Source organism: Macaca thibetana, chromosome 3 (assembly GCF_024542745.1).
Source record: "Macaca thibetana thibetana isolate TM-01 chromosome 3, ASM2454274v1, whole genome shotgun sequence".
NCBI lineage: Eukaryota > Metazoa > Chordata > Mammalia > Primates > Cercopithecidae > Macaca > Macaca thibetana.
The window spans coordinates 142050435-142077668 of NC_065580.1; the positions used below are offsets into that span (position 1 = coordinate 142050435).

Consider the following 27234-nt stretch of genomic DNA (forward strand, 5'->3'; position numbering starts at 1 on the left):
TATAGTTGTACCAGTACAATTATTTGGTGAGACTATTTTCTACCCATTGAATTGTCTTGGTACCTTTGTCAAAAAATCAATTGACCATGAATGTGAGGATTCATTTGTGGACTCTCAGTTCTCTTCCATTGATCTATATGTTTATCTTTATGTCATGAAAGGTTTGATTACTGTAGTTTTGTGGTAAGTTTCAAAATTGGCAAGGATGAGTCTTTCAGATTTGTTCTTTTTTCAATATAATTTTGGCTCTTCTGGATCCCTTGTTTTCCATATGAATCTTAAAATCAGTTTGTCAATTTCTACAATAAAGGCAGCTCTGATTTTGATGGAGATTGCACTGAACCTATAGAAAGGAGTCATTGAACTTACAAGGTTGGAGTATTGCCATCTTAACAATGTTAAGTCTTCCAGTCCATGAACATGGGATACCTTTTCATTTCTGTTCTCCTTATTTTTTTATTTTTTATTTTTACAGTTTGCAGCATATAACTCTTGGATTTCTTTTGATAAATTTATTACTAAGCATTTTATTCTTTTTATGTTGTAAATTAAATTGCTTTATTTTGATTTTTGATCACTACTAGTGTTTAAAGATACAATTAATTTTCGTATATCAATTCTGCAACCTAGCTGAATTTATTAACTCTAGGCTTTTTGTGTAAATTCCTTAGGATTTTCTACATATAAGATGATGTCACTTGCAAATAGTTTTATTTCTTCCTCTCCAATCTGTATGCACTTTATTTGTTGCCTAATTAATGCATCTAGAACTTCCAATGCCATGTTGGATAAAAGTGAAAAGAGCAGCATCTTTGTCTTATTCCTGATCTTGGGGGAAACCTTTTAGACTTTCACCATTAAGTGTGAGGCTACCTCTGAGTTCTTTGTAGATGCCTTTATCAGAAGTTTCCTTTTATTCCAGTTTGTTGAGTGTTTTTTTTTTTTAAATTATGGAAGTATGTTGAATTTTGTTAAATGTTTCTTCTGCATTGAGATTATCATGTGGTTCCCCCCTTTATTAATACACGGGGTACTATGTTGATTTTTTTCACATGTTAAATTCACTTCTGAATTCCTGAGTTCAAATCCTAATTCATCATGATGACCAATATGTTGACCATATGTTTCAAAAGTTTATGCATTCGGTTTCCTCCTATTTTGTTGAATTTCTGCATCAGTAGTTATGAGGGATATTAGTGTATACTTGTCTTGTAATATCCTTGGTTTGGTGTCAGAGTAATACTAGCCTCGAAGAATGAGCGAGAAATTTTTGTAAAGATGGTAAAGTTTTTTTTTTTTTCTTCTTTGAGATGGAATTTCACTCTTGTCACCCAGGCTGGAGTGCAAAGGTGCGACCTTGGCTCACTGCGCCTCAGCTTTTTGGCGTTGATGCTTTCTGATAAGAAATCAGCTGTTAATCTTATTGACGCTTTGTACATGAATTGCTTCTCTTTTGCTGGTTTCAATGTTTTTGATTCTATAGTTTTGGCTTTCAACAGTTAGATTATAAATGTTTGGATCTTGGAATTTATTCTATTTGGAGTTCATTGAGCTTTTTGGATGTGTAGATTAATCTATTGGATTTGGGAATTTCTTTGGCCATTATTTCTTTAAATATACTTTCTGCCTCTTTCCCTCTTCTCCTTCCTATTCTGCATTTGTTGGTATCCTTGATGATGTCCCACAGATCTCTAAAGATCTGTCAATTTTCATCTTCAGTCTCTTGTGTGTGTTATCTTCCCCAGACTGGATAATTGCAATTAGCCTATCTTCAGCTTCACTGCTGCTTTATTATGTCTGCTTAAATCTGCTGTTAAGCCCCTTTAGTGAATTTTTTGTTTCAGTTATTCTCCAATTCCAGAATTTGTATCTGGCTCCTTCCAGTAACTGTTATCTTTCACTGATAGTCTCTATTTAGTGAGACACCATTCTTGCACTTTAGTTCTTTAGTCATGGTTTAGTTCTTTGACTATATTTAAAATATTTGTCTAGTTCAACATCTGGTCTCCTCAGGGACTATTTCTATTGATTGCTTTTTTCACATATATATGTATATGTGTGTGTCACACTTTCTTTGCTTGTCTCATAATCTTTGTTGAAAACTAGTCATATAAAGTAGTGTAACAACTCTAGAAACCAGGTTTTCCATTGCCCCAGGGTTTGTTGTTGTTGCTGGGTGTGATTAGTAATTTCTGAATTAATTATCTAAAATCTGTATTTTTTGTGATGTGTGGCTGCTGAAGTATCTGCTCAGTTTGCTTAGTGGTCAACTAATAATTAGAGATTCACTTTAACACTCGGAACCACAATGAAAAGAACACTCAAATTTTGCCAAGAAGCTCTCTGTTGGGGGCATGCTTTCACCACTCAGCCAAGTAGTTGACAATTCTGCCGTAAGCCTCTACGTCCTGTTTGCACAGAGCCTCAAGGTCAGCGAGAGGTAAGAGCTGAGGGTCTTAGGGGGGTGTGTGTGTGTGTGTGCGTGTGTGTGTTTAAAGCATATGCATAGCCCTACACATAATATTCCTTTCAAGTTTTTTTTGTTAGCCTGTTTATCTCAACTCTTATTCAACCTCTCAGGTAGCTGTGAAGTTAAACAACTTCCTCTGTTTTCAACATATATTCTTAGGGAAAAGCCTTTTCATACTGAGTAAGCTCTGAGTCAAAGCAGTCTGTAAGTAGGATCTTTCAGGGTATGACCAGACAGATCAAATAATAATTTTCTGGGAATGAGGCTCCAAAGGAGCACCTACCTATTTTACCTCTTCTGGTGGCTGTGAGGCTGTTGTTTTTCACAATGATTGTGGACTGTTGGTTTTCAAGGCTACCATGGAGCTGAGGGTGGGTGGGAATAGGGCAAGTCAAAATGCCACAAAGCTCTCATGATTCTTACAGCGATTCAGTTGTCTTTCTTGGATAAATACTTCCTGGCTTGAATAAAACAATTGGCCGCCAGCCTTTGGTCAATTTCTACCGTGCTGAAAAAGTTGATTCTATTTTTGTCAGTTTTCTCATTGCCCCTGTGGAGGAGATAATTTTTTGGACGTCCTTAGTCTGCCATTTTGTTTTGTGTTCACTAGCATGTTCTTACTGCATGGGATAATAATGTTCTGGGGATCCAAGTAATGATAGGAATTACTTCTCCCCTAAGAGTGGGAAGGGTCACACAGATCTGTGAGATCTATGGACTATATTCTTCCCTCCCCAAATATAGAACAGCATGCAAGATGGGACATCCTGTTCAAGCCAGGCTGTTTTAATCAGATGGATGATGGCTAGAGTAAGTGATGTTTACAGTTCATTTTGGCAGAGAATCTGACCTGAAATGTGTCTCTCCTTGCAGGTCAGCCTCAATCTGGGTGAAATAATCAAAGGTGTGAATAGCTCAGATCCAGTCCTATGTTTCCAGGCCACCCAGACAGCCAGGTATCTCCAAACAGACTTCTGCTGTTGCAGGTTCATAGTTAGCAATGAGCTCCAGTGGTGGTTACAGCTCCAGTGGCCTATTTGGTTCCTTGGCATTAGCAACATGCCCGTAAAACACAAGAAAAGGCTAGCCCGTCTAAAAGACAAAATTGCTATTCTACACTGTCCTTGAGGGCAATTTAAAAGGTACGATGTGTTGTCAGAGATGAATTGCTTAATTTACATTGGCCTCTACAGAAATTTCATCTTGTAGATAACACCTTAAAGGGGAAAATGTTGATTTACCACTGAAAAATGCTATCGGCTGAATGCTAGGATGTTAAGTAGCTCCGGCCCAGCTATGTGGCTCATCTGATAGTTAGGAATGCCAAGAACACGTATATAATGAGGTTTTCTTTTTTTCTCTTTTGAGACGGAGTCTCACTGTCACCCAGGCTGGAGTGCAGTGGTATGATCTTGGCTCGCTGCAACCTCCGCCTACTGAGTTCAAGTGATTCTCCTGCCTCAGCCTCCAGAGAAGCTGAGATTACAGGCGTGCACCACCACACCCAGCTAATTTTTGTATTTTTAGTAGAGACGGGATTTCACCATGTTGGCCGGGCTGGTCTCCATCTCCTGACCTCCTGACCTCAAGTGATCTGCCCACCTTGGCCTTCCAAAGTACTGGGATTACAGGTGTGAGCCATTGCACCTGGCCTAAAAGGAGGTCCTCAATACCTCCCTCACATGACCTCCCCCTCCCCACCCTCTCTTTGATTGAACAGGAAAATGCTATCCCAGGAAAAGAACCCCCCTCTGAAATTGGTCATTGAAGCGGGCCTCATTCCCAGGATGGTGGAGTTCCTGAAGTCATCACTTTACCCCTGCTTGCAGTTTGAGGCTGCCTGGGCCCTGACCAACATTGCTTCGGGGACTTCGGAGCAGACTCGAGCCGTGGTAGAAGGGGGAGCCATCCAGCCCTTGATCGAGCTCCTGTCTTCCTCCAACGTGGCTGTGTGTGAACAGGCAGTGTGGGCTCTTGGTAATATAGCCGGTGAGACTCTCCCCTTAGTGGGCTAAGACGGGGGGCCAGGTGTGTAGGATACCGTAAGGGTTCTTTGGGTGGTGGGGTATACTCGATGTCCCAGAACCCCTTGCCATGTAAATACCCAGAAGTGCTGGCAAGGGTACAATGAGCTGTTTCAAAACTCAAAGCCAGGCCAGGCACGGTGGTTCATGTCTGTAATCCCAGCATGTTGGGAGGCCAAGGCAGACGGATAACTTGAGGTCAGGAGTTCAAGACAGCCTGGCCAACATGGTGGAACCCCATCTCTACTGAATATACAAAAATTAGCCAGGCGTGGTGGCGCGTGCCCTGTAGTCCCAGCTACTCGGGAGGCTGAGGCAGGAGAATCACTTGAACCTGGGAGGAGGAGGTTGCAGTGAGCAGAGATCATGCCACTGCACTCCAGTGTGGGCAACAGAGGGAGATACTGTTTCAAAACACCAAGAACCCTCAAATCCAAGTTTAGAGGGCAAATATTGAAGCTGGAACAGGATGATACAGTGTATACTGAAGCCACAGGCTAACTAGAGACATCTGCCAACACCAGGGTCCTACAGCCTCAGGGCTTAGTGGCTTTAAGAACAAGTCTTTGGCTTATGCAGTGTGGGAGTTTATGACAGACCCTTACATAACTCGGGACCCCAGAAGGACTCTGCCTTCCGTGGAGGCTGCTAAGGGAACATGCCAAAAACAAACAAACAAAACAAAACAAAACAAAAAAAACTCCTTAGTTTGGGCTAACAAGCCTTCCCTGAAAGTAGAATCCTAAGACTACCTTTCTGAATGTGGTACTCAATGCTGTTTCCTGCATGGTGTAGTGAATTAGTGCTGCAGGGTTGGAAGCCCCCAGATTCTTTTTTTTTTTTTTTTTTTTTTTTTTTCCGGAGACGGAGTCTCGCTTTGTCACCCAGGCTGGGGTGCAGTGGCCGGATCTCAGCTCACTGCAAGCTCCGCCTCCTGAGTTTACGCCATTCTCCTGCCTCAGCCTCCTGAATAGCTGGGACTACAGGTGCCAGCCACCTCACCTGGCTAGTTTTTTGTATTTTTTTAGTAGAGACGGGAGTTCACTGTGTTGGCCAGGATGGTCTCGATCTCCTGACCTCGTGATCCGCCCGTCTCGGCCTCCCAAAGTGCTGGGATTACAGGCTTGAGCCACCGCGCCCGGCCCCAGATTCTTGACTGACATTAATCCAGTGACTTTCTAGGGAAAACTCAATTAGGTCCCTCAGGATTTTGACAAATTAAGATCAGCCAACTATTAGCATTTTCAAGTTCACAGAAGCAACAACCCCCTGTGACTGAGTCATCAGAAACAGTATGATTAGACCTCCAAGGACTCCACATATTGGAATTAGCAAACAGAATATAAAATAACTGCTAAAAGAAAACAAAAAAATGTTTGCAGAGGCTTTGGCATAGTGGCTCATGCCCTTAATCTCAGCACTTTAGGAGGTAGAGGTGGGAGGATGACTTGAGCCCAGGAGTTTAAGACCAGCCTGGGCAATGTAGTGAGACCTCATCTGTACAAAAAATAAAAATATTCGCCAGGCATAGTGGTGCGTGCCTGTACTCCCAGCTACTCAGGAGGCTGAAGTAGGAGGATTGCTTGAGTCCTGGAGGTCGAGGCTGCAGTCAGCTATGATCATACCACTGTACTCCAACCTGGGCAACAGAGTGAGATCCTATTTCCCCCTCCCCTGCACCACCCCCCCACCAAAAAAATAACAACAAAAGTTGCACAAGGAAAAAGTACCTATTAGAGAAGTTGTCTCTCATTTCGCTTGGTGCAGTAAAGTGGGCAAGACTGGATGGTACAATGTGACTCCTTGCCTTGATGGATGACAAATACAAATAGAGACTTCTAGGGTCTAAAATTGTTATCCTAGCTAAGGTAGCCGGTGGCTGGTCACCAGCACCAACAGATCCCCAGACTTTGTTCTGAGTTGCATTGGAAGTTACTGCCCTGTGCCAAGGTCTTCTGGGAAGACAACTTGGCCTGCACCAGCCTTCGTCTTCCTGAGAACCATGCTGTGAGATGCCACCAGCCCACCTCGGCTGAGTTGGCTGGCTCTACTATGCCCACAGCCTCTGCTTCTAGCAGTTGCTGCTGTGTGATGCCTGCCTGTTACATCAGGACTGTCCACCCACCAGCCACGCCAGAGATACAGAATTTAGTACGTGGCTATACTACCTACTTGCTAAACCCGGGAATGAGGTTTTATCTCTTGCCCTTTGCACGCTCTTAAAAAAATTAGTCGCCCACTTCAGGATTGTCTTTGTTCTCTCTCTGAATGTCACATTCTGATCTATTTGTAGGTGACGGCCCAGAGTTCAGAGATAGCGTCATCTCAAACAATGCCATCCCACATCTGCTAGCCTTGATTTCACCCACCCTACCGGTGAGTGTCTTTTTCTTTCTCTCTTTTTTCTTTTTTTGAATTAAAATTTTAATTTTAATAGAGATGGGGCCTCACTATTCTGCCCAGGCTGGTCTTGAACTCCTGGCCTCAAGCAATCCTCCTACCTCGGCCTCTCAAAGTTCTGGGATTATGCACGTGAGCCACAGTACCGAGCCAAGGGAATGTCTTTAAATGAGAGAGAACCTCGTTAGGTAACAAATTCTAATGTTGAGAAATTGGGAAGTACTTCCAAATCAATGCTAGACCATGTCGCTGCTGCCTGGCCTTTTAGGACCCTACAAACAAGGTTCAGGGCTGGGCACGGTGGCTTGTGTCTTATTCCAGTGCTTTCTAGGCCAAGACAGAAGGATCACTTGACACCAAGAGTTCAAAATCAACCTGGCAACATAGTGAGACCTTGCTTCTAAAAATAAAAAAAATAGCTGAGCATGGTGGCGCATACCTGTAGTCTCAGCTACGCAGGAGGCTGAGGTGGGAGGATTGCTTGAGCCCAGGAGATGGAGGCTGCAGAGAGCTAAGATCACACCACTGCACTCCAGTCTGGGTGACAGATTGAGAGTCTGTCTCTTAAAAAAAAAAAAAAAAAAAAAAAAACCAATAATAATGAGGCTTAGGACTGAGTATCATTTTAGGTAAAGATTGACTCAGCTCTGTCTTTTGGGGCCCGTAGCACTGATCTTTCTCTTTGAGGCATTGGAAGAGGCCTACAAGCTTACCATCTTGCAAAATAGATGACTGAAATCTCCATTCTAGGGTCACAGTTTAGCATATGTGCCTAGTGTTCCATTATTGGAATGCTAAGCTTGTGAGAGTTATTTATATCCTACTGCTCATGGTCATCGCCAAGGTCTACATTTTCACACAAAAAAAATGTGCAACCTCCGGCTTAAATGGGTTGTCTCCCCGGTTCTGTTCATGGGGAACAGGATCTTCTTTTGAGGCTTGGAGTCAAGGTTGGTTGATTGTGGTTATTGATTGAAGAGGACGTCTGGTTTAGGAACTGGGTTCTAGGTTTGCCTCAAACAAAAATGAAGAGAAGCCAGAGGACTATGTTCAAAACCTTCAGCTGGGCACAGTGGCTCACGCCTGTAATCCCAGCACTTTGCGAGGCTGAGGTGGGTGGATCACCTGAGGTCAGGAGTTCGAGACCAGGCTGACCAATATGGCGAAATCCTATGTCTACTAAAAATACAAAAACTAGCCAGCCATGATGGCACGTGCCTGTAGTCCCAGCTGCTCGGGAGGCTGAGGTAGGAGAGTTGCTTGAACCCGGGAGGTGATGGTTACAGTGAGCCAAGATGGCGCCACCGTGCTCCAGCCTGGGCAATGGAGCAAGACTCCGTCTCAGAAACCTTCAAGATGGGAGAAAAATCTGACATAGTTGAACCAAAAAAAGACTAGCCATGACTTGAGAGAGTTTAAGTAGAGAACACTTAAGATGGCAAGCAGGAAAAGGGCTTAGACACCTTCCTGCAGGCAACGAGGAGGCTTTGGAGGATTTTGAGGCAAGGGAGTCAAGTGGTCTGATGTTTCAGAAAGGTCCTTCTGGCTGCCGGCTCTAGAATTATATAGCAGTGGGAGGCCGGGTGCGGTAGCTCACGCCTGTAATCCCAGCACTTTGGGAGGCCAAGGTGGGTGGGTCAAGAGATCAAGACCATCCTGGCCAACATGGTGAAACCCCGTCTCTACTAAAAATACAAAAATTAGCCTGACGTAGTGGCACACATCTATAGTCCCAGCTACTCGGGAGGCTGAGGCAGGAGAATCGCTTGAACCTGGGAGGTGGAGGTTGCAGTGAGCTGAGATTGTGCCACTGCACTCCAGCCTGGTGACAGAGCAAGACTCCGTCTCAAAAAAAAAAAAAAAAAAAAAAAATTACATAGCAGAGTGGACCTGAAGCAGGTGGGTCTGGGACGTAGCCATCCTAGACATGAAAGGGAGACACCTAGAAGCTAGAATGCCCCTAGGTTTCAGGTTAGATTGTTCAGATGATTGTCTTCCTAGAGAAAGGGGAAAAGTGCAGGGAAAAAAAAATTGGAGCTTTCGTTGCAGGTGTGAAGTTGAGGCGAGTTAGAGACACCATTGCAGTAGAGTGGGATTGATGTGTCCTGCTAGATGACATATGTGTATATGTCACCCAGCCAGGCAAGGTCAGTTGGGGCCAGGGGTCACAGACCTGACCTGGCTGGCTGCTTGTTTTGTAAATAAAGTTTTATCAAGCTGGGAGTGGTGTGGCGCACATGTCTGTAGTCCCAGCTACTTGGGAAGCCAAGGTGAGAGGATTGCTTGAGGCTGCAGTGAGCTGTGATTGTACCACTGCACTCCAGCCTGGGTGACAGTGTGAGACCCTGTCTCTAAAAAAAAAAAAAAAAAAAAAAAAAAAAAAATTTTACTGACACGCATTTTCGTTTCGTACTGTCTGGGCTACAAGGACCATAGTTGTTGCCACAGAAGCCACAGGCTACAAATGTTTGCGATCTGGCCCTTTACAGAAAAAGCTTGCCAACCCCTGACCTAGAATGTGAGGAGAGCCTGGGACCCAGTCCTGTGGGCTCTAAGATTCTAAAGTCAGGCAGAGCCTGCCAAAAAAACTGAGTAGAAACAGCTCATCATTTGGCTATAGAAAACCGGGCTTGGTGTCACAGTTGCCAAGAAGAGCTCTTTCTTTTCTTTTTAGTTTTTTTAAGTGTGGTTTTTTTTTTTTTGAGACCGAGTCTCGCTCTGTCACCCGGCTGGAGTGCAGTGGCACAATCTCAGCTCACTGCAACCACTGCCTCCCGGGTTCAAGCGATTCTTCTGCTTCAGCCTCCCGAGTAGCTGGGATTACAGGTACGTGCCACCATGCCTGGTTAATTTTTGTATTTTTAGTAGAGACGGGGTTTCACCATCTTGGCCAGGCTGGTCTTGAACTCCTGACCTCATGATCCACCGGCCTCGGCCTCCGAAAGTGCTGGGATTACAGGTGTAAGCCACTGCGCCTGGCCAAGAGCTCCCTCGAAAGGGAAGGGCTGACTACTAACCACAGCTGAGAGGGACAGGAACTTTAGGACCAAGAAGCAGCTGCTTGAACCCGGGAGGCGGAGGTTGCAGTGAGCTGAGATTGCGCCACTGCACTCCAGTCTGGTGACAGAGCGAGACTCCACCTCAAAAAAAAAAAAAAATTATATAGCAGAGATGGTGAAGCAGGTGGGTCTGGGACATAGCCATCCTAAACATCCTAAAGAGCCTTTAGGTCCTAAAGTGCCTTTAGGACCAAGAAGCATCCTTAACCCCAAAGAAGGGTTAGAAACATGACTAGAATGGCCCGAAGAACAACTGGAGGCCAGGCGCTCATGTCTGGAACCCCAGCACTTTGGGAGGCCGAGGTGGGAGGATCCCTTGAGCCCAGGAATTTGAGACCAGCCTGAGCAACATAGCAAGACTTTTCTCTACAAAAAGCATGCCTGCAGCCACAGCTACTCAGGAGGCAGAAGTAGGAAGATCACTTAGGCCTGGGAGGTTGAGGCTATAGCGAGCTATGATCATGGCACTGCGCTGCAGCCTGGGCAACACAGTGAGACCCTGTCTCAACAAATAACCCTAACAGTTGAGAATTTGGGAGGTAGACAGTGAATATAGATGCCTCTTTGAGGGTGGACTCTGAAAGACAGAAGTAGGGTGATGGCTGAAAGGGCCAGAAAGGGAGGGGCTGACAGTCCCAGAATGTTTCCTTACTGGTGGTAGTGATTTGGGGGCAGGGATGATTCTGGGCAGAATCTTTAAAGGCAAAAAGTAAGGGCCAGGTGTGGTGACTCAGGCCTGTCATCTCAGCACTTTGGGAGGCCGAGGTAGGCAGATCACTTGAGCCCAGGAGTTGAAGTCCAGACTGGGCAACATAGCAAGACCCCTGTCTCTACTGAAACTAAAACTAATAATTATAAAAGGCCGAAAGGGATGGGATCCAGAGGCAGAGTAGGAAGACCGATCCTCAAATAGAAGATTAGAAATCTGGGGATGACATGCTGGTAGTGTTTTAGACCAGTGGGAAGACCAAGTAACTCCTGCTTGATCTTGTTGTCAGTGAAAAATAGAATTAGGTCATCAAGTAGAGTGGGAAAGAACATTTTGAAAGACACGAGGAAACTTCCATCTAACGTTGAAATGTGAAATACAAAGCTCGTTCTGTATCCCTAATACTCATCACTGCCTAGAACACATTTCTATTTGTAGTTCAAAAGCTCTGGTTCAGCCCGGTACAGTGGCTCAACCCTGTAATCCCAGCACGTTGGGAGGCCGAGGCCAGCAGATCTCGTGAGATCAGGAGTTTGAGACCAGCCTGGGCAACATGGTGAAACCCCATCTCTACTAAAAATACAAACATTAGCTGGGCATGTGTGGTGGCGGGTGCCTGTAATCCCAGCTACTCAGGAGGCTGAGGCAGGAGAATCACTTGAACCCGGGAGGCGGAGGTTGCAGTGAGCCAAGATTGCATCACTGCACTCCAGCCTGGGTGACAGAGCAAGGCTGTCTGAAAATAGTTAAATTGTAAAAAGCTCTGGTTCATGCTGATCCACAATATTGATTGGAAATTGCAAGAACACACTGCTGTCTACATTTTCTCTCCTTTGCACCCAATGCTGGAGGCAGTCTCCTTGTTACAGATCACATTTCTGCGGAACATCACGTGGACCTTGTCGAATCTGTGCCGAAACAAGAACCCATATCCTTGTGACTCTGCAGTGAAGCAGTTACTGCCGGCCCTCCTTCACCTCCTGCAGCACCAGGACAGTGAGATTCTCTCGGATGCCTGCTGGGCACTGTCCTACCTCACCGATGGCTGCAACAAACGCATCGGCCAAGTGGTTGACACAGGGGTCTTGCCCAGGCTGGTAGTGCTCATGACCAGTTCAGAACTCAGTGTCTTGGTAAATGTAATCCTGGGCCCTGAGGATTCGAGTCCTTGAGTCATAGTCACTTTAGCAGGTTTTGGAGCAAGGCTTGTCATCTGCATTTCCCTGGTCTTTGCTATTCTTCTTTTTTTTTTTTTTTTTTTTTTTTTTTTTGAGACAGTCTTGCTATGTCAACCAGGCTAGAATGCAGTGGCACGATCTCAGCTCATTGCAACTTCTGCCTCCAGGGTTCAAGTGATTCTCCTGTCTCAGCCTCCCGGGTAGCAGGGATTATAGGCGGCCGCCACCACACCTGGCTCATTTTGTATTTTTAGTAGAGACAGGGTTTCACCATGTAGGCCAGGCTAGTCTCGAACTCCTGGCCTCAGGGGATCCTCCTGCCTCAGCCTCCCAAACTGCTGGGATTAGAGGCGCGAGCCACCATGCCTGCCCGTCTTTGCTACTCTCTAGCCAAAAGCTTGAATCTATTTTGATGTCAAATCCTAGTGGGTGTTAAGTAACTGACTTTTTCTTAATAACTAGAAAAAGAAAAGTACCAAGTGAAATTACTTATAATCCCACCACCCAGTGAACTATTCACACACCGTCTCCTTCTAGCGGTCTACATGTGTAGACTTTAGCAAATTGGCTTATACTGAATGGGTGTATAAGCTCATCATAACATTTGAATTTTTTACACAAGTATAAAAGAAAATTCCACTGGGTATACTGGCTCACGCCTGTCCAACATTTAGGGAGGCTGAGGCAGGCAGTTTGCTCGAGGCCAAGAGTTTGAGACCAGCCTGGGAAACATAGTGAGACCCCATCTCCTTTTTTTTTTTTTTTTTTTTTTTTTTTTTTTAAAAGGCCAGGCATGGTGGCTCACAGCTGTAAAAATACAAAAATACAAAAATTTCTTTTTAAAAACACAAATTAGCTGAGTGTGGTGCTGCACAGCTGTAATTCCAGCTACTTGGGAGGCTGAGGCAGGAGAATTCCTTGAACCCAGGAGGTGGAGGTTGCAGTGAGCTGAGATCATGCCACTGCACTCCAGCCTGGGTGACTGTGAGATTCCATCTCAAAAAAAAAAAAAAATTTGGCTGAGACCTGTAGTCTCAGTTACTGGGGAGGCAGAGTTGGGAGAATTTATTGAACCCAGAAGTTTGAGGATGCAATGAGCTATGATGGCGCACTGTACTCTAGCCAGAGTGACACGGTGAGATGCTGGGGATTAAGAAACAAACAAAAAAAACCATTATCCTCTCCCCAGTTTGTTCTCTTAGACTAGCTCAGATATAGGCAGAAAGCTAGTGAAACCATTACTAATTGCTTTTCTAGGTTATTATCTTTTGTGAGACAGAGTCTGTCTCCCAGGCTGGAGTGCAGTGGCGCAGTCTTGGCTCACTGCAACCTCCGCTTCCCGAGTTCAAGCGATTCTCCTGCCTCGGCCTCCTGAGTAGCTGGGATCACAGGCACCCACTACCACCATGCCCAGCTAATTTTTGTATTTTTAGTAGAGACAGGGTTTCACCAGGTTGGCCAGGCTGGTCCTGAACTTTTGACCTCAGGTGATCTGCCCACCTCAGCCTCCCAAAGTGCTGGGGTTACAGGCATGAGCCACTGTACCCTGCCGCCTTGCTATGTTATTAAACATGCCACCTACATCAGATACTGCTTTGAAACGTGGGTGCATTTTATTATATTGAAGATGTCTTTACACTGCCTGCTCTTTATTTTCTTAATCTTTTGCCTAATGTTGCATATTCTGCAGCTTTAGTGATCATCTATTTAGAGATTAGCATAGGATTTCTCAGATGTCGAGTTGGTTGGGGATAGTGCTAGGGGCATGGAGAGTATGAGATAAGAATTTTTTTTTTTTTTTTTTTTTTGAGACGAAGTCTCACTCTGTCGCCCCTGTTGCCCAGGCCGGAGTGCGGTGATGCGATCTTGGCTTCCTGTAACCTCTGTCTCCTGGGTTCAAGCAATTTTCCTGCCTCAGCCTCCCAAGTAGCTGGGACTGCAGGTGTGCACCACCACGCCCAGCTAATTTTTATATTTTTAGTAGAGACGGGGTTTTACCATGTTGGCCAGGCTGGTCTCGAACTCCTGGACTGAAGTAATCCACCTGCCTCGGCCTCCCAAAGTGGAGAAGCAAATTCTCTAAGAAGTTGCTTACCCCCAGGTTTCTGGGGCCCGTTTGGAGCTGCCCTGGTAAGGCCATGACTGGCCTGAAGTACCACTTCTACCTCTCACTTCAGTATCAGGTAAGTAGCCTAATAGGCTAGGAAAATTCTAGAACTGTTGCTGGGCGCTTTATTGGGGCTGCCACTACAGCGCAGAGAAATCTGAATAAAGCCATAGTCAGCTATTGTAGGAGAGTTGTTTTAAGTTCAATCAGATACCTGTCCTGGGGATCTTCTGAGTTATTATGAAGCGTTTTCTGATCACACCATAATGGCATTGAGATCTCATGATCTCCAATTAAATATGCAACAAGCTTGACACTGGTGATAAATACGAATTCAGTCGTTGTTACATGATAAAGAGTATAGTCACTGGGCACAGTAGCTCACGCCTGTAATCCCAGACCTTTGGGAGGCCAAGGTGGGTAGATCACTTGAGGTCAGGAGTTTGAGACAAGCCTGGGCAACATGGTGAAAACTCGTCTCTACTAAAAATACAAACATTAGCCGGGCGTGGTGGTGCACACCTGTAATCCCAGCTACTCGGGAGGCTGAGGCAGGAGAATTGCTTGAACCCAGGAGGCAGAGGTTGCAGTGACAGTGAGCCAAAATCGTACCACTGCACTCCAGCCTCGGCAACAGCAAGACCTTGCCTCAAAAAAAAAAAAAAAAAAAAAAAGCAAAACTAGAGTCAGCTTAACATTTGATGATGAAATTGAAAGCATATGAAAAGTACAACAGTGTTTCTTGGGGATTTCTATCCCACTTGAGCCAAACAAGTGGGAAGCCAGAAAGTTCCTTTAAATCACATTTAAACATCCAAGGGCCAGGCACAGTGGCTCATGATTGTAATTCCAGCACTTTGGGAAGTCAAGGCAGGATCACTTGAGACCAGCCTGGACAACATAGCAAGACCCCTGTCTCCACAAAAAAAAAACTTAAAAATTAGCCGGGCATGGTGGCACATACGTATAGTCCCAGATACTTGGGAGGCTGAGGGAGGAGGATCACTTGAGCCCAAGAGTTGAAGGCTGCAGTGAGCTGCATTCCAGCCTGGATAACAGTAAGACCCTCTCCCTTAAAGTAAAAAGGCCATAGGTGAATTGAATAAATAATGATCACAGATACAATTCCTGTTCAGTCTTCTAGACAACCATCAGCTATAGCATGACAGTGTTTGGGAGGGAACAGAACTTGGTGTGAGTGTTGCCTTTCCTTGGATAGACTTGAAATACTTAGACTTCTAGCCTTACTCTTCCAGACTCCTTCTCTCCGCACCGTGGGGAACATTGTCACGGGCACAGATGAGCAGACGCAGGTGGCCATCGACGCGGGCGTGCTGAACGTGCTCCCCCAGCTCCTGCAACACAACAAGCCCTCCATCCAGAAGGAGGCAGCCTGGGCCCTGAGCAACGTAGCGGCGGGGCCCTGTCACCACATCCAGCAGCTGCTTGCCTACGATGTCTTGCCTCCCTTGGTGGCCGTGCTAAAAAACGTAAGTGGCGCACACAGCAACCATGGCAAAGGACTACTTTTCAATAGCACTGGGTTGAACTCCTTCAGGAATCCAGACACAGGCGCAGAAGCAGACTGAGATCACAGCAGAGCTATGAAACCTCAGTCCTAGCTCTGCCTGAAAAAAAGGAAGGGGGCGTTCCATTCTGAAGAACCCATTAAAAGATTTGGAAGATGGAACAAGCATTGTTCAATGACAAGGTGACCCCATGGCTCAAGCATCCAGAAAGCTCAAGAGCTAGTAAATATTGGCTTATGTCTAAGTGGTGTTCAAAGAATATGCCATCTATTCTCTCCCTACCAAAAGAGGGTGGAGCTTTTATTTTTAGCAGGACAAACATATCATGCTATGGTGATATCATACACGGAAGGAAAAAGCCAAGTTAAATTGACGAAAGTGGTAATGTCAAAATTCAAATCTAAATGTAGAAATACACTAAAGCAGGCTGGGTGCAGTGGCTCACGGCTGTATATCCAACATTTTGGGAGGCCCAGTCAGGTGGATAGATTGAGCTCAGGAGTATGAGACCAGCCTGGGCAATGTGGTGAAACTTTCTCTATGAAAAGTATATGTATACAAAAATTAGCCAGGCATGGTGGCATATGCCTGTGGTCCCAGCTACTTCAGAGGCTAAGGTAGGAGGATCAATTGAGCCCGGGAGGTCAAGGCTACCGTGAGCTAGGATCGTACCACTGCACTGTAGCCTGTGTGACACAGTGAGACCCTGTCTCAAAAAAAAAAAAAACATTGGGGGCAGGCACAGTAGCTTATGCCTGTAATCCCAGCACTTTGGGAGGCCAAGGCAAGTGGATCACCTGAGATCAGGAGTTCGATACCAGCCTGGCCAACATGGTGAAACCCCATCCTTACTCAAAATACAAAAAATTAGCCAGGTTGTGATAGTGGGCGCCTGTAATCCCAGCTACTTGGGAGGCTAAGACAGGAGAATCACTTGAACCTGGGGGGTGGAGGTTGCAGTGAGCCAATATCGTGCCACTGCACTCCAGCCTGGGCAGCAAGAGTAAAACTCTGTCTCAAAAACAAACAAACAAACAAAACTTCATTATTTCTCCTGATTTGCATTCCCCTTTTGCAGGAGCACAACTATCCTTGGCATTTTTCTTTTTGCTACCTTTAAAGGAATGAGCTATGTTTAAACCATTTATAGTCAGGAGTGGTTACCTTGGGCTGGGGGTGGGGAGGCAGATGGAGTCTCATGGCGTTGAGGAGAAGCTACTGGCGGTGTTCTTGTTCTCAGGCTGGGTGGTGAGTTCCCAGGGTGCACCACGTATGACAAGCTAGGCAAGAAAGGCTAGGTGTGTTACCCAAATTATAGCATCTTCCGACCTATTCAGTACTTCCGGTCCTGCACACCCCTGTGAATCTGTACATATTCTAGTGAGAAATATCTAGTTATGAATCAAAGAGCACTTATATTTCAAGTGGTATCTTTTGAACTAGAACTTGCTTGGAGCCATAAGTTATTTGTTTTGTTTTTGTTTTGGTTTTACACTGAGGTCAGTTTTCCCCAGCCATAAATTGGGAATAAATCCTGCCCAGGAATAGAAGAGTAGAAGATAAATTCCTCCTGTATCTCTGGCCGAGAGTGCACTTTATAAATGCAAAGATTTACTGAGCAATTTTTTTTTTTTTTTGGGAGACAGAGTCTTGCTCTGTCACCCAGACTGGAGTGCAGCGGGACAATTTCGGCTCACTGCAACCTCCACTTCCTGGGTTTGAGTGATTCTCCTTCCTCAGCCTGCTGAGTAACTGGGATTACAGGTGCACGCCTTCATGCCTGGCTAATTTTTTAAAATTTTAGTAGAGACAGGGTTTCACCATGTTGCCCATGCTGGTCTCTAACTCCTGAGCTCAGACAATCCACCTGCCTCGGCTTCCCAAAATGCTGGGATTGTAGGTGTGAGTCACAGCGCCCGATGTGAGTGATATTTTTTCTGTCACCTCTGGGCTGGCTTGGTCCCTTAGGTTGTATCTGTGTGCCCAGCCTTATAGCTTCTTGGCCAAAGCTTTATTAGATCAGAAAGACTAAAAATGCAGACATAGGCTACTGTCATCTAAACCCAAAGTATAACTCCTAGTCTATGTAGATTACCTAAATTGGTTAATGTCAGTTTCAATTTTTCCCTGTAGCCTGATATGGGCAAATGAGCCTATTTGATCTTAGGGCTTCCCTCTAAGACCCCACCTGAGTCTGCCTGCCTGCTTCTTGGCTTTCCAAAGATGCCGTCTTCTGATCAAGAACTAGAGGCAGGGGCTGGGCATGGCGGCTCATGCCTGTAGTCGCAACACTGTGAGAGGCCGAGATGGGAGGATCACTTGAGGTCAGGAATTTGAGACCAGCCTGGCCAACATGGTGAAACCCCATCTCTACTAAAAATACAAAAACTAGCCGGGTATGGTGGTGAGTGCCTGTAATCCCAGCTACTCGGGAGGCTGAGGCAGGAGAATCGCTTGAACCCGGGAGGTGGAGGTTGCAGTGAGCTGAGACTGTACCACTGCACTCCAGCCTGGGTGACAGAGTGAGGGTGGGGGAAAAAAGAAAAAGAACTAGAGGCAGGTAGCCAAGGCATTCTATGTAAATCATACATGCAGTTCTGGCTGTCACCAGCCTCCCGAGAATGTGAACCAAGTTGGTGTCCTATATTTAGGTTCTTCAGGATCTGTAGAGAATGTAAACGTCCTTGTTCTGCAGGGAGAATTTAAAGTCCAGAAAGAGGCTGTCTGGATGGTGGCGAACTTTGCAACAGGGGCCACCATGGATCAGCTGATCCAGCTCGTCCACTCTGGGGTCCTGGAGCCACTGGTGAATCTGCTCACAGCCCCAGATGTTAAAATTGTTCTCATCATCCTCGATGTCATCTCTTGCATCCTCCAGGTGAGCCGTTCTGAACAGGTTGGTTTGTAAATAGCTGTCTCCAACTGGATATAGGCATTTAATGTGGCTCTTAAAACTCAAGTTGTACTTTGGGAGGCTGAGGCGGGTGGATCACCTGAAGTCAGGAGTTTGAGGCCAGCCTGGCCAACATAGTGAAACCCTGTCTCTACTAAAATTACAAAAATTAGCCAGAATGGTAGCGCATGCCTGTATCCTAGCTACTCTGGAGGCTGAGGTGGGAGAATCACTTGAACCCGGGAGGCAGAGGTTGCAGTGAGCCGAGATAGTGCCACTGCACTCCAGCCCAGGTGACAGAGCCAGACTCCGTCTCAAAACAAAACCCAAGTTGGATTATTTCTCTTCCCCCAATCCCTCCACCCTCCTCTGTCCATGTGTCCTGTGGATAAACACAAAAGGAGCCATCTCGAAGGACCATGGTCTTCGTTTTCTCGAACAAATGTCTGTGTGCCAGATATTTTTTCAGGTGCTCAGACTATGACAGTCCTTGCTGTAATGGACATTAGGTATGAGTGGGGAGGCGGAGGACAGACACATCAGGTAGGGAGTTACGGATAAAGTAAATCAGATAAAGGGGCAGTCACTAATAGTTCAGGGTGGGGAGTGGCTATAGCTGTCTTTTTATAGAGACAGAGACAGGGGCAGACAGACAGAGAGACACAGAGAGAAGAGACACAGAGAGAGACAGACACATACAGAGACACACAGACAGAGACAGACAGATACACACAGAGACAGAGACAGACGGAGACAGACAGAGACGGAGACGGACAGACGGAGACAGACGGAGAGACGGAGACACGGAGACACGGAGACGGAGATGGACAGGCAGAGACAGACAGGCAGAGATGGATAGACAGAGACAGACAGGATCTCTGCTCTGTCATCTAGGTTGGAGTGCTGTGATTCTAGCTCGCTGCAGCCTTGATCTCCTGGGCTCAAGCAATCCTCCCACCTCAGCCACCTGAATCGCTGGCACTATAACCAGATGCCACCACGCCTGGCCAATGTTTGTATTTTTAGTAGAGACGGCGTCTCTCTGTGTTACCCAGACTGTTCTCTAACTCCTGGGCTCAAGTCATCCTCCCACTTCAGCCTCCCAAAGTGCTAGGATTACAGGTGTGAGCCACCATGCCTGGCCAAGAGGATTGGCTTCTGAGGAGGCTCACACGACGGCTGGAAAGTCACTTGGACACGTGGACCTTCTCCATTGGGCTGCCTGAGTGTCCTCACATCACGCAGCTGGCTTCCTATGGAGTACGGAGTCTAAAAGCAAGGTGAAGGCCTCAATGTCCTTCATGACCTGACCTTGGAGGTCACATTCTGTCACTTCCACAACATCCTATTGGTTATACAGGTCACCCCCATTCAATGTGAGTGGGGAACTACACAGGGTTTGGGCACCAGGGGTCAGGGATCATCAGGGCAATCTCAGAGGCTAGCTAGATTCATTTGGTTAGGGTCCTTTTAAAAAATTAATATTTTTTGCCTGGGCATAGTGGCTCACACCTGTAATCCCAGCACTTTGGGAGGCCGAGGTGTGCAGACCACCTGAGGTCAGGATTTCAAGACAAGCCTGGCCAGCATTGTGAAACCCCATGTCTACAAAAAAATTAGCCAGGCACAGTGGCTCACGCCTGTAATCCCAGCTAGTCAGGAAGCTGAGGCATGAGAATCACTTGAACCCAGGAAGTGGAGGTTGCAGTGAGCCGAGATCAAGCCACTGCACTCCAGCTTGGGCGACAAAGCAAGAGTCTGTCTCTATAAATAAATTATAAATATAAATATAACAGGATCTCACTCTGTCACCCAGGCTAGAATGCAATGGCGTGATCTCAGCTCACTACAGCCTCAACTTCTTAGGTTCAGGTGATCCTCCCACCTCAGCCTTCCAAGTAGCTGGGATTATAGGCTTGTCCTACCACACCCATCTAATTTTTGTATTTTTAGCAGAGGTGGGGTCTTGCTATGTTGCCCACGCTGGTCTCAAACTCCTGGGCTCAAGTGATCCTCTCACCTCGGCCTCCCAAAGTGCTGGGATTACAGGAATGGGCCACCATGTCCAGCTTAGTTAAGGTTCTTTTATAGGTGACAAAACCATCTGAAAAGCTTCAAAGTAACACTGGGGAGCTCCTTTTAGAAGCCCACTTTAAGCATCTTTTTAATGTAATTTTCTTGAAAAGAACGATCTGAGTCAAGACTAGATTTGAAACTCAACCCAGTGACATCCTAAAACTTGGATCAAACGACACAGACAAAGAATAGATATTTGGGTGAAGTGCGTTGGCTCGTGCTTGTAATCCCAGCACTTTAGGAGGCAGAGGCAGGTGGATCACCTGAGGTTAGGAGTTCGAGACCAGCCTGGCCAACATGGCGAAACCCCATCTCTACAAAAATACAAAAAAGTTAGACTGGCATGGCATGTGCCTGTAGTCCCAGCAACTTAGGAGGCTGAGGCAAGAGAATTTCTTGAACCTGGGAGGTAGAGAGTATAGTGAGCCAAGATTACTGCACTCCAGCCTGGGCTATAGAGCAAGACTCTGTCTCCAAAAAAAAAAAAAAAAAAAAAGATATTTGGGCCAAATTCAGTGGCTCATACCTATAATCCCAGCACTTTGGGAGACCAAGGCAGGAGGATCGCTTGAGGCCAGGAGTTGGAGACTAATCTGGGTAATGCAGCGAGATCTTGTCTCTACACAAAATGTTAACAAAATTGTGATACCTTCTGAGTCTTCCCTGTGTATCTTCTTTATTTACTAATTTTTTTTTGAGACTGAGTCTTATGCTGTCATACAGGCTGGAGTGTAATGGTGCAATCTCAGCTCACTGCAACCTCTGCCTCCTGGTTCAAGCAATTCTTGTGCCTCAGCCTCCTGAGTAGCTGGGATTACAGGCACCTGCCACCACACCCAGCTAATTTTTGTATTTTTAGTAGAGATGAGGTTTCACCGTGTTGGCCAGGCTGGTCTCAAGCTCCTGACCTCAAGTGATCCGCCTGCCTTGGCCTCCCAAAGTGCTGGGATTACAGGCATGAGCCACTGCGCCCGGCCCTGTATTTATGATATATGTCTGTATAACGTGGATACCTGAAATGGGAGGAAGATCATGTAATTTTCAACCAATTTGGGAAGAGTGAAATTGCAACTATCCATTCAGGAGTGGTAGGCTTTGGTCTGCTTCCACTGGGGGCAGCTCCCTAGAGGACTGGCAGAGGTCCCACCCCACAAGGGCTCCTGCTGGGGGTCTCATGTCCCCTTATACTTGGCCACAGGCAGCAGAGAAACTGTCTGAGAAGGAAAGCCTGTGTCTTCTGATAGAAGAACTTGGTGGGATCGATAGAATTGAGGCTTTACAACTGCATGAGAACCGTCAAATTGGCCGGGCGGCTTTGAACATCATCGAGAAGCACTTTGGTGAGGTAAGTGACTTAGGAGTGCGAAGGAGTGTCCAGGGGTCCTGGTGGGGCAGCTCTGCAGCGGGTGACCCTGCCGGGGCCTGGGCTGTTGCGTGTGGCAGGTGACTGGGCAGGTGGGCTTCTCTCCCGCCACATCCTCTGAAGTTAATGTGTCTCCTCTACCCGTGCTGTATCAGGTCATCTTTGAGTAGTGGCTTCTTGGTGCCTGGAAGCTGTTCGAATTCCTTAGGAGCTTATCCCGCTGCCTCTGGCTTAAAACTTCACTTTACTGGTCTCCTTTTTGGGAGAGGTATGGCAGGGGAGAGGATTTGATGCTAAAGTGACTTTTTATTTATTTATTTATGTATTTATGTATGTATGTATGTATGTATTTATTTATTTATTGAGATGGTTTCACTCTGTTGCCCAGGCGGGAGGGCAGAGGCGCCATCTCGGCTCACTGCAACTTCTGCCTCCCAGATTCAGTTGATTCTTGAGCCTCCGTGACCTGAGTGGCTGGGATTAGAGAGATGTACCACCACGCCCAGCTAATCTTTAGTAGAGACAGGGTTTCCCTATGTTAGTCAGGCTGGTCTCAAACTCCTGGCTTCAAGTGATCCACCCGCCTCGGTGTAATCCCAAAGTGCTGGGATCACAGGCATGAGCCACCACGCCCGGCCCGTCTCCACAACAGTTTTTATCTTCTCAAACTGAAACTCCCTACCCGTTAACTACAAAGTCCCCAACACACCTTTCCCCCAGCCCTTTCAGTAACTATCATTTTGCTTTCTGTCTCTATGAATTTGACTATTCTAGGGACCTCATGAGTGGAATTGGTACAGCATTTGTCCTTTCGTGACTGATGTATTTCCACTTGGCATACGGTCTTCAAGGTTCATCCGTGTTGTAGCATGTCAGGATTGCTTTCTTTTTTAAGGCTGAATAATACTCCATTGAATATATATGCCGCATTGTATTTATTCATTTCCCTGTCAATGGACATGTGAGTTTCTTCTACTATTTGGCTATGGTGAAGACGCTGCTATGAACGTGGGTGTTTAAGCCTGTTAGAGTCCCTGCTTCCAATTTTTTTTTTTTTTTTTTTTTTTAAAGACAGGGCCCTGCTCTGTCACCCAGGCTGGAAGGCAGTGGCAGCAATCATTGCTCACTGTAGCCTTGACTTCCCTAAACTCAAGCAGTCCTCCTACCTAAGCCTCCCAAGGAGCTGGGACTACAGGCATGCACCACCATGACAGCAGTTAACTTTTGTATTTTTTTAAATAGAGATGGGGTTTCTTCATGTTGTCCAGGTTGGTCTAAAACTCCTGAGCTCAAGCAAGCCACCTGTCTTGACCTCCCAAAGTGCCGGGATTACAGGTGTGTGCCACCACGCCTGGCCCAGTTCTTTGGAGTATATATACCCAGAGTGGAATTGCTAGATTATATGGTAATTCCATTTTGAAGTTTTGAAGAACTACCATGCTCTTTTCCATAGTAGATGTACCATTTCACATCCCTACCAACAATGCATGAGGATTCCAATTTCTCCACACCCTTGCCAACACTTGTTATTTTCTGGGTGTTTTGGTAATAGCTATCCTCATGGGTATAAAGTGGAATCTCATTGTGGTTTGATTTGCACTTATATCAGAAATTTTTCATATGAGGAAGGCAACCTCACATTTATTTCATGACCAGATCAACATGGGGCTAGGAGTTTACAGAGTAACACTTCTCTTAAGTGTCAAAGGTAACTTATCAGCAAAATAAAGGACCATACAGTCAATATGACCAGGTAGATGGTGTGGTTAGCTGGGGCATTTAATCTTGATTTGGGACCAAGAAGATGCTCTCTGCTGGGAGCAGTGGCTCACGTCTGTATTCCCAGCACTTTGGGAGGCCGAGGCAGGCTTCCCTCGAGGTTAGGGGTTCGAGACCAGCCTGGCCAACATGGCGAAACCCCGTATCTACTAAAAATACAAAATTAGCTGGGTGTGGTGGTTTGTGCCTGTAATCCCAGCTACTCAGGAGGCTGAGGCAGGAGAATCACTTGAACCCCAGAACAGAGATTGCAGTGAGCCAGGATGGTGCCACTGTATTCCTGGGCAACAGAGCAAAACTCCATCTCCGAGGAGAAGAAAAAAAAAAGCTCTCAAGCCAGGTGTGGTAGCTCAGGCCTGTAATTGCAGCACTTTGGGAGGCTAAGGCGGGTGGATTGCTCGAGCCCAGGAGCTCTGAGACCAGCCTGGGCAAAATAGCAAGACCCCATATCTACAAGAAATACAAAAATTAGCCAGGCGTAATGGCATGTGCCTGTAATCCCAGTTACTCGGGAGGCTGCAGTGGGAGGATTGCTTGAGCTGAGATTGTGCCACTGCACTCCAACCTGAGCAACAGCGTGAGACTTTTTTTTTTTTTTTTTTTGAGGCAGAGTCTTGCTCTGTCACCCAGGCTGGAGTGCGGTGGCGCAATGTCAGCTCACTGCAAGCTCCACCTCCCGGGTTCATGCCATTCTCCTGCCTCAGCCTCCCATGTAGCTGGGACCACAGGCACCTACCGCCACCATGCCAGGCTAATTTTTTGTATTTTTGGTAGAGATGAAGTTTCACTATGTTAGCCAGGATAGTCTCGATGTCCTGACCTCGTGATCTGCCCGCCTTGGCCTCCCAAAGTGCTGGGATTACAGGCGTGAGCCACTGTGTCTGGCCGAGACTGTCTTAAAAAATAAAAAAAAAGTTCTCAAAGGAGACCAGACCCAGAATGGTGATAATGGTGATAAGCATTTTCCAGGTTAATGGTTCCTATGAAAACCTCATAAATAAGCTCAGCTGGGTGCAGTGGCTCACACCTGTAATCCCACCACTTTGGGAGGCCGAGGTAGGTGGATCACCCGAGATTAGGAGTTCGAGACCAGCCTGGCCAACATGGCGAAACCCCGTGTCTACTAAAAATACAAAAATTAGCTGGGTGTGGTGACAGGCGCCCATAATCCCAGCTACTCAGGAGGCTGAGGCAGGAGAATCACTTGAACCTGGAAAGCAGAGGTTGCAGTGAGCTGCGATCATGCCACTGCACTCCAGCCTGGGCGACAGAGCGAAATGCCATCCCAAATAAATAAATAAAAAGAGACTCATCTGTTAAAGGTGGTTTGATCCCTGGGGCTTATCCAAGAATTCCAGGGTAAAGATTTCTGGACTAGAAGTAGTAGCTATACCCATCATTTGCTTACTCATTGTCAGGACGGTGTTCTATGTCTATCAAAACTGCATTTAAAAACAACCTACTCACAAAAGGACAAATATTACATGATTCCACTTAGATGTGGTACCTAGAGTCATCAAATTCATAGAAACAAAGTAGAATGGTGTTTGCCAGGTGCTGGATGAAGGAGGGAATGAGGAGTGATTTAATCAGTGATCCCAACCTTTTTGACAGCAGGGACCAGTTTTGTTTGTTTGTTTGTTTTGAGATGGAGTCTCGCTCAGTCACCCAGGCTGGAGTACAGCGGCATGATCTTGGCTCACTACAAGCTCTGCCTCCCAGGTTCACGCCATTCTCCTGCCTCAGCCTCCCGAGTAGCTGGGACCACAGGCACCCGCCGCCACCACACCAGGCTAATTTTTTGTATTTTCAGTACAGACAGGGTTTCACCATGTTGGCCAGGATGATCTTGATCTCCTGACCTCGTGATCTACCCACCTTGGCCTCCCAAAGTGCTGGGATTACAGGCGTGAGCCACCGCACCTGGCAGGGACCAGTTTTTATAAAAGACAAATTTTCCACAGATGGGGAGTTAGGGGATAGTTTCGGGATGATTCAAGAGCATTACATTTATTGTGTACTTTATATTATTATTACATGGTAATGTATAATGAAATAATTATACAGCTCATCATCATGCAGAATCAGTGGGAGCCCTGAGCTTTTTTCCTGCAGCTAGACAGTCCCATCTGGGGGTGACAGGAGACAGTGACAGATCATCAGGCACTAGATTCTCATAAGGAGCGTGTAACCTGGTTCCCTGGCAGGTGCAGTTCACAACAGGGTTTGTGCTGCTATGAGAATCTAATGCTGCCACTGATTTGACAGGAGGCAGAGCTCAGGTGGTAATGTGAGTGATGGGGAGTGGCTGTAAATACAGATGAAGCTTCACTTGCTGCTCTGCTGCTCACCTTCTGCTGTGTGGCCCAGTTCCTAATAGGCCATGGACCGGGGACAGGGCGGTGGTTGGGGACTCCTGATGTAATAGGTACAAAGCTTCAGTTGTGCAAGATGAAAAAGTTCCAGAGGTGGGTGGTGGTGATGATTGCACAACAGTGTAAATGTACTTAATTGCTACTGAGCTACCTGCTTAAACATGGTGAAAGAGGGTCGATTTGGTTACAAGGTGCATTTTGCCAAATGTGCAGTGATAATGTGCTGAGAATCCTGGAGGTTATAACAGTGTCTGTTCTCTCCTGAAGGAAGAAGATGAGAGCCTAACTTTACTGAGCCAAGTCCTAGACCAAGATTATGAATTTATAGATTATGAATGCTTAGCAAAAAAATAGCCAAGCTCCATAACTCCTAAGCCAACAACCCAGTGCTAAAGGATAACTTCTTTAAGAAGCTGCAGTCCACTATCTTAGTGTAACCCAAGTATAACCCCAATGTGAAGCTTTTAAAACTTGACATTAATAAAATGTTTAACACTTTCACCTTTCTCTATCTGAACTTCAGATAAACCCCTTGCTTCTTAAAACCATGTGGAATTCATCTCCTAAGAATGTTTGTTTGTTTAGGCCGAGCGTGGTGGCTCACACCTGTAATCCCAGCACTTTGGGAGGCCAAGGCGGGTAGATCACCTGAGGTCAGGAGTTCGAGACCAGCCTGGCCAATATGGTGAAACTCTCTCTGCTAAAAATACAAAAAATTAGCCAGGTGTGGTGACGCATGCCTGTAATCCCAGCTATTTGGGAGGCTGAGTCAGGAGAATTGCTTGAACCCAGGAGGGTGGAGGTTGCAGTGAACTGAGATCGAGCCATTGTACTCCAGCCTGGGCAACAAGAGTGAAACTCTATCTCAAAAAAATAAAAAATAAAGAACATTTGTTTAGTAATTGCCTTTTAAAAGATCTTAAAGTAAAACCTTCAAGACAGAGTAGAATGGTCTTATAGCTATCTGGACAGACTGTTTTTCTTTCTTTTTCTCTTTTTTTTTTGAGATGGAGTTTCGCTCTTATCACCCAGGCTGGAGTGCAATGGTGTGATCTAGGCTCACTGCAACCTCCGTCTCCCAGGTTCCAGTGATTTTCCTGCCTCTGCTGCCAAATAGCTGGGACTATAGGTGCCTGCCACCATGCCAGGCTAATTTTTGTATTTTTGGTAGAGACGGCATTTTACCACGTTGACCAGGCTGGTCTCAAACTCATGACCTTAGGTGGTCCACCCATCTCAGTCTCCCAAAGTGCTGGGACTACAGGCATGAGC

The 27234-nt window shown here is 46.1% G+C and overlaps 2 protein-coding genes across 2 annotated transcripts in view; one reads left to right on the plus strand and one right to left on the minus strand.

Annotated features, from left to right (window-relative positions):
• The window catches only part of KPNA7 (karyopherin subunit alpha 7), a 34751-nt gene extending 8290 nt beyond the window's left edge, over positions 1 to 26461 (plus strand). Inside the window, exons 3-10 of the mRNA XM_050784192.1 lie at positions 3344 to 3426; positions 4191 to 4459; positions 6788 to 6870; positions 11532 to 11795; positions 15204 to 15437; positions 18172 to 18354; positions 21644 to 21790; positions 26230 to 26461. Coding sequence (XP_050640149.1) covers positions 3344 to 3426; positions 4191 to 4459; positions 6788 to 6870; positions 11532 to 11795; positions 15204 to 15437; positions 18172 to 18354; positions 21644 to 21790; positions 26230 to 26316 — 1350 coding nt within the window. The 3' untranslated portion in view covers positions 26317 to 26461. The remainder of the gene's footprint in view (positions 1 to 3343; positions 3427 to 4190; positions 4460 to 6787; positions 6871 to 11531; positions 11796 to 15203; positions 15438 to 18171; positions 18355 to 21643; positions 21791 to 26229) is intronic.
• The window catches only part of ARPC1A (actin related protein 2/3 complex subunit 1A), a 374209-nt gene that overhangs the window by 175935 nt on the left and 171040 nt on the right, over positions 1 to 27234 (minus strand). The gene's annotated exons all lie outside the window — the stretch shown is intronic.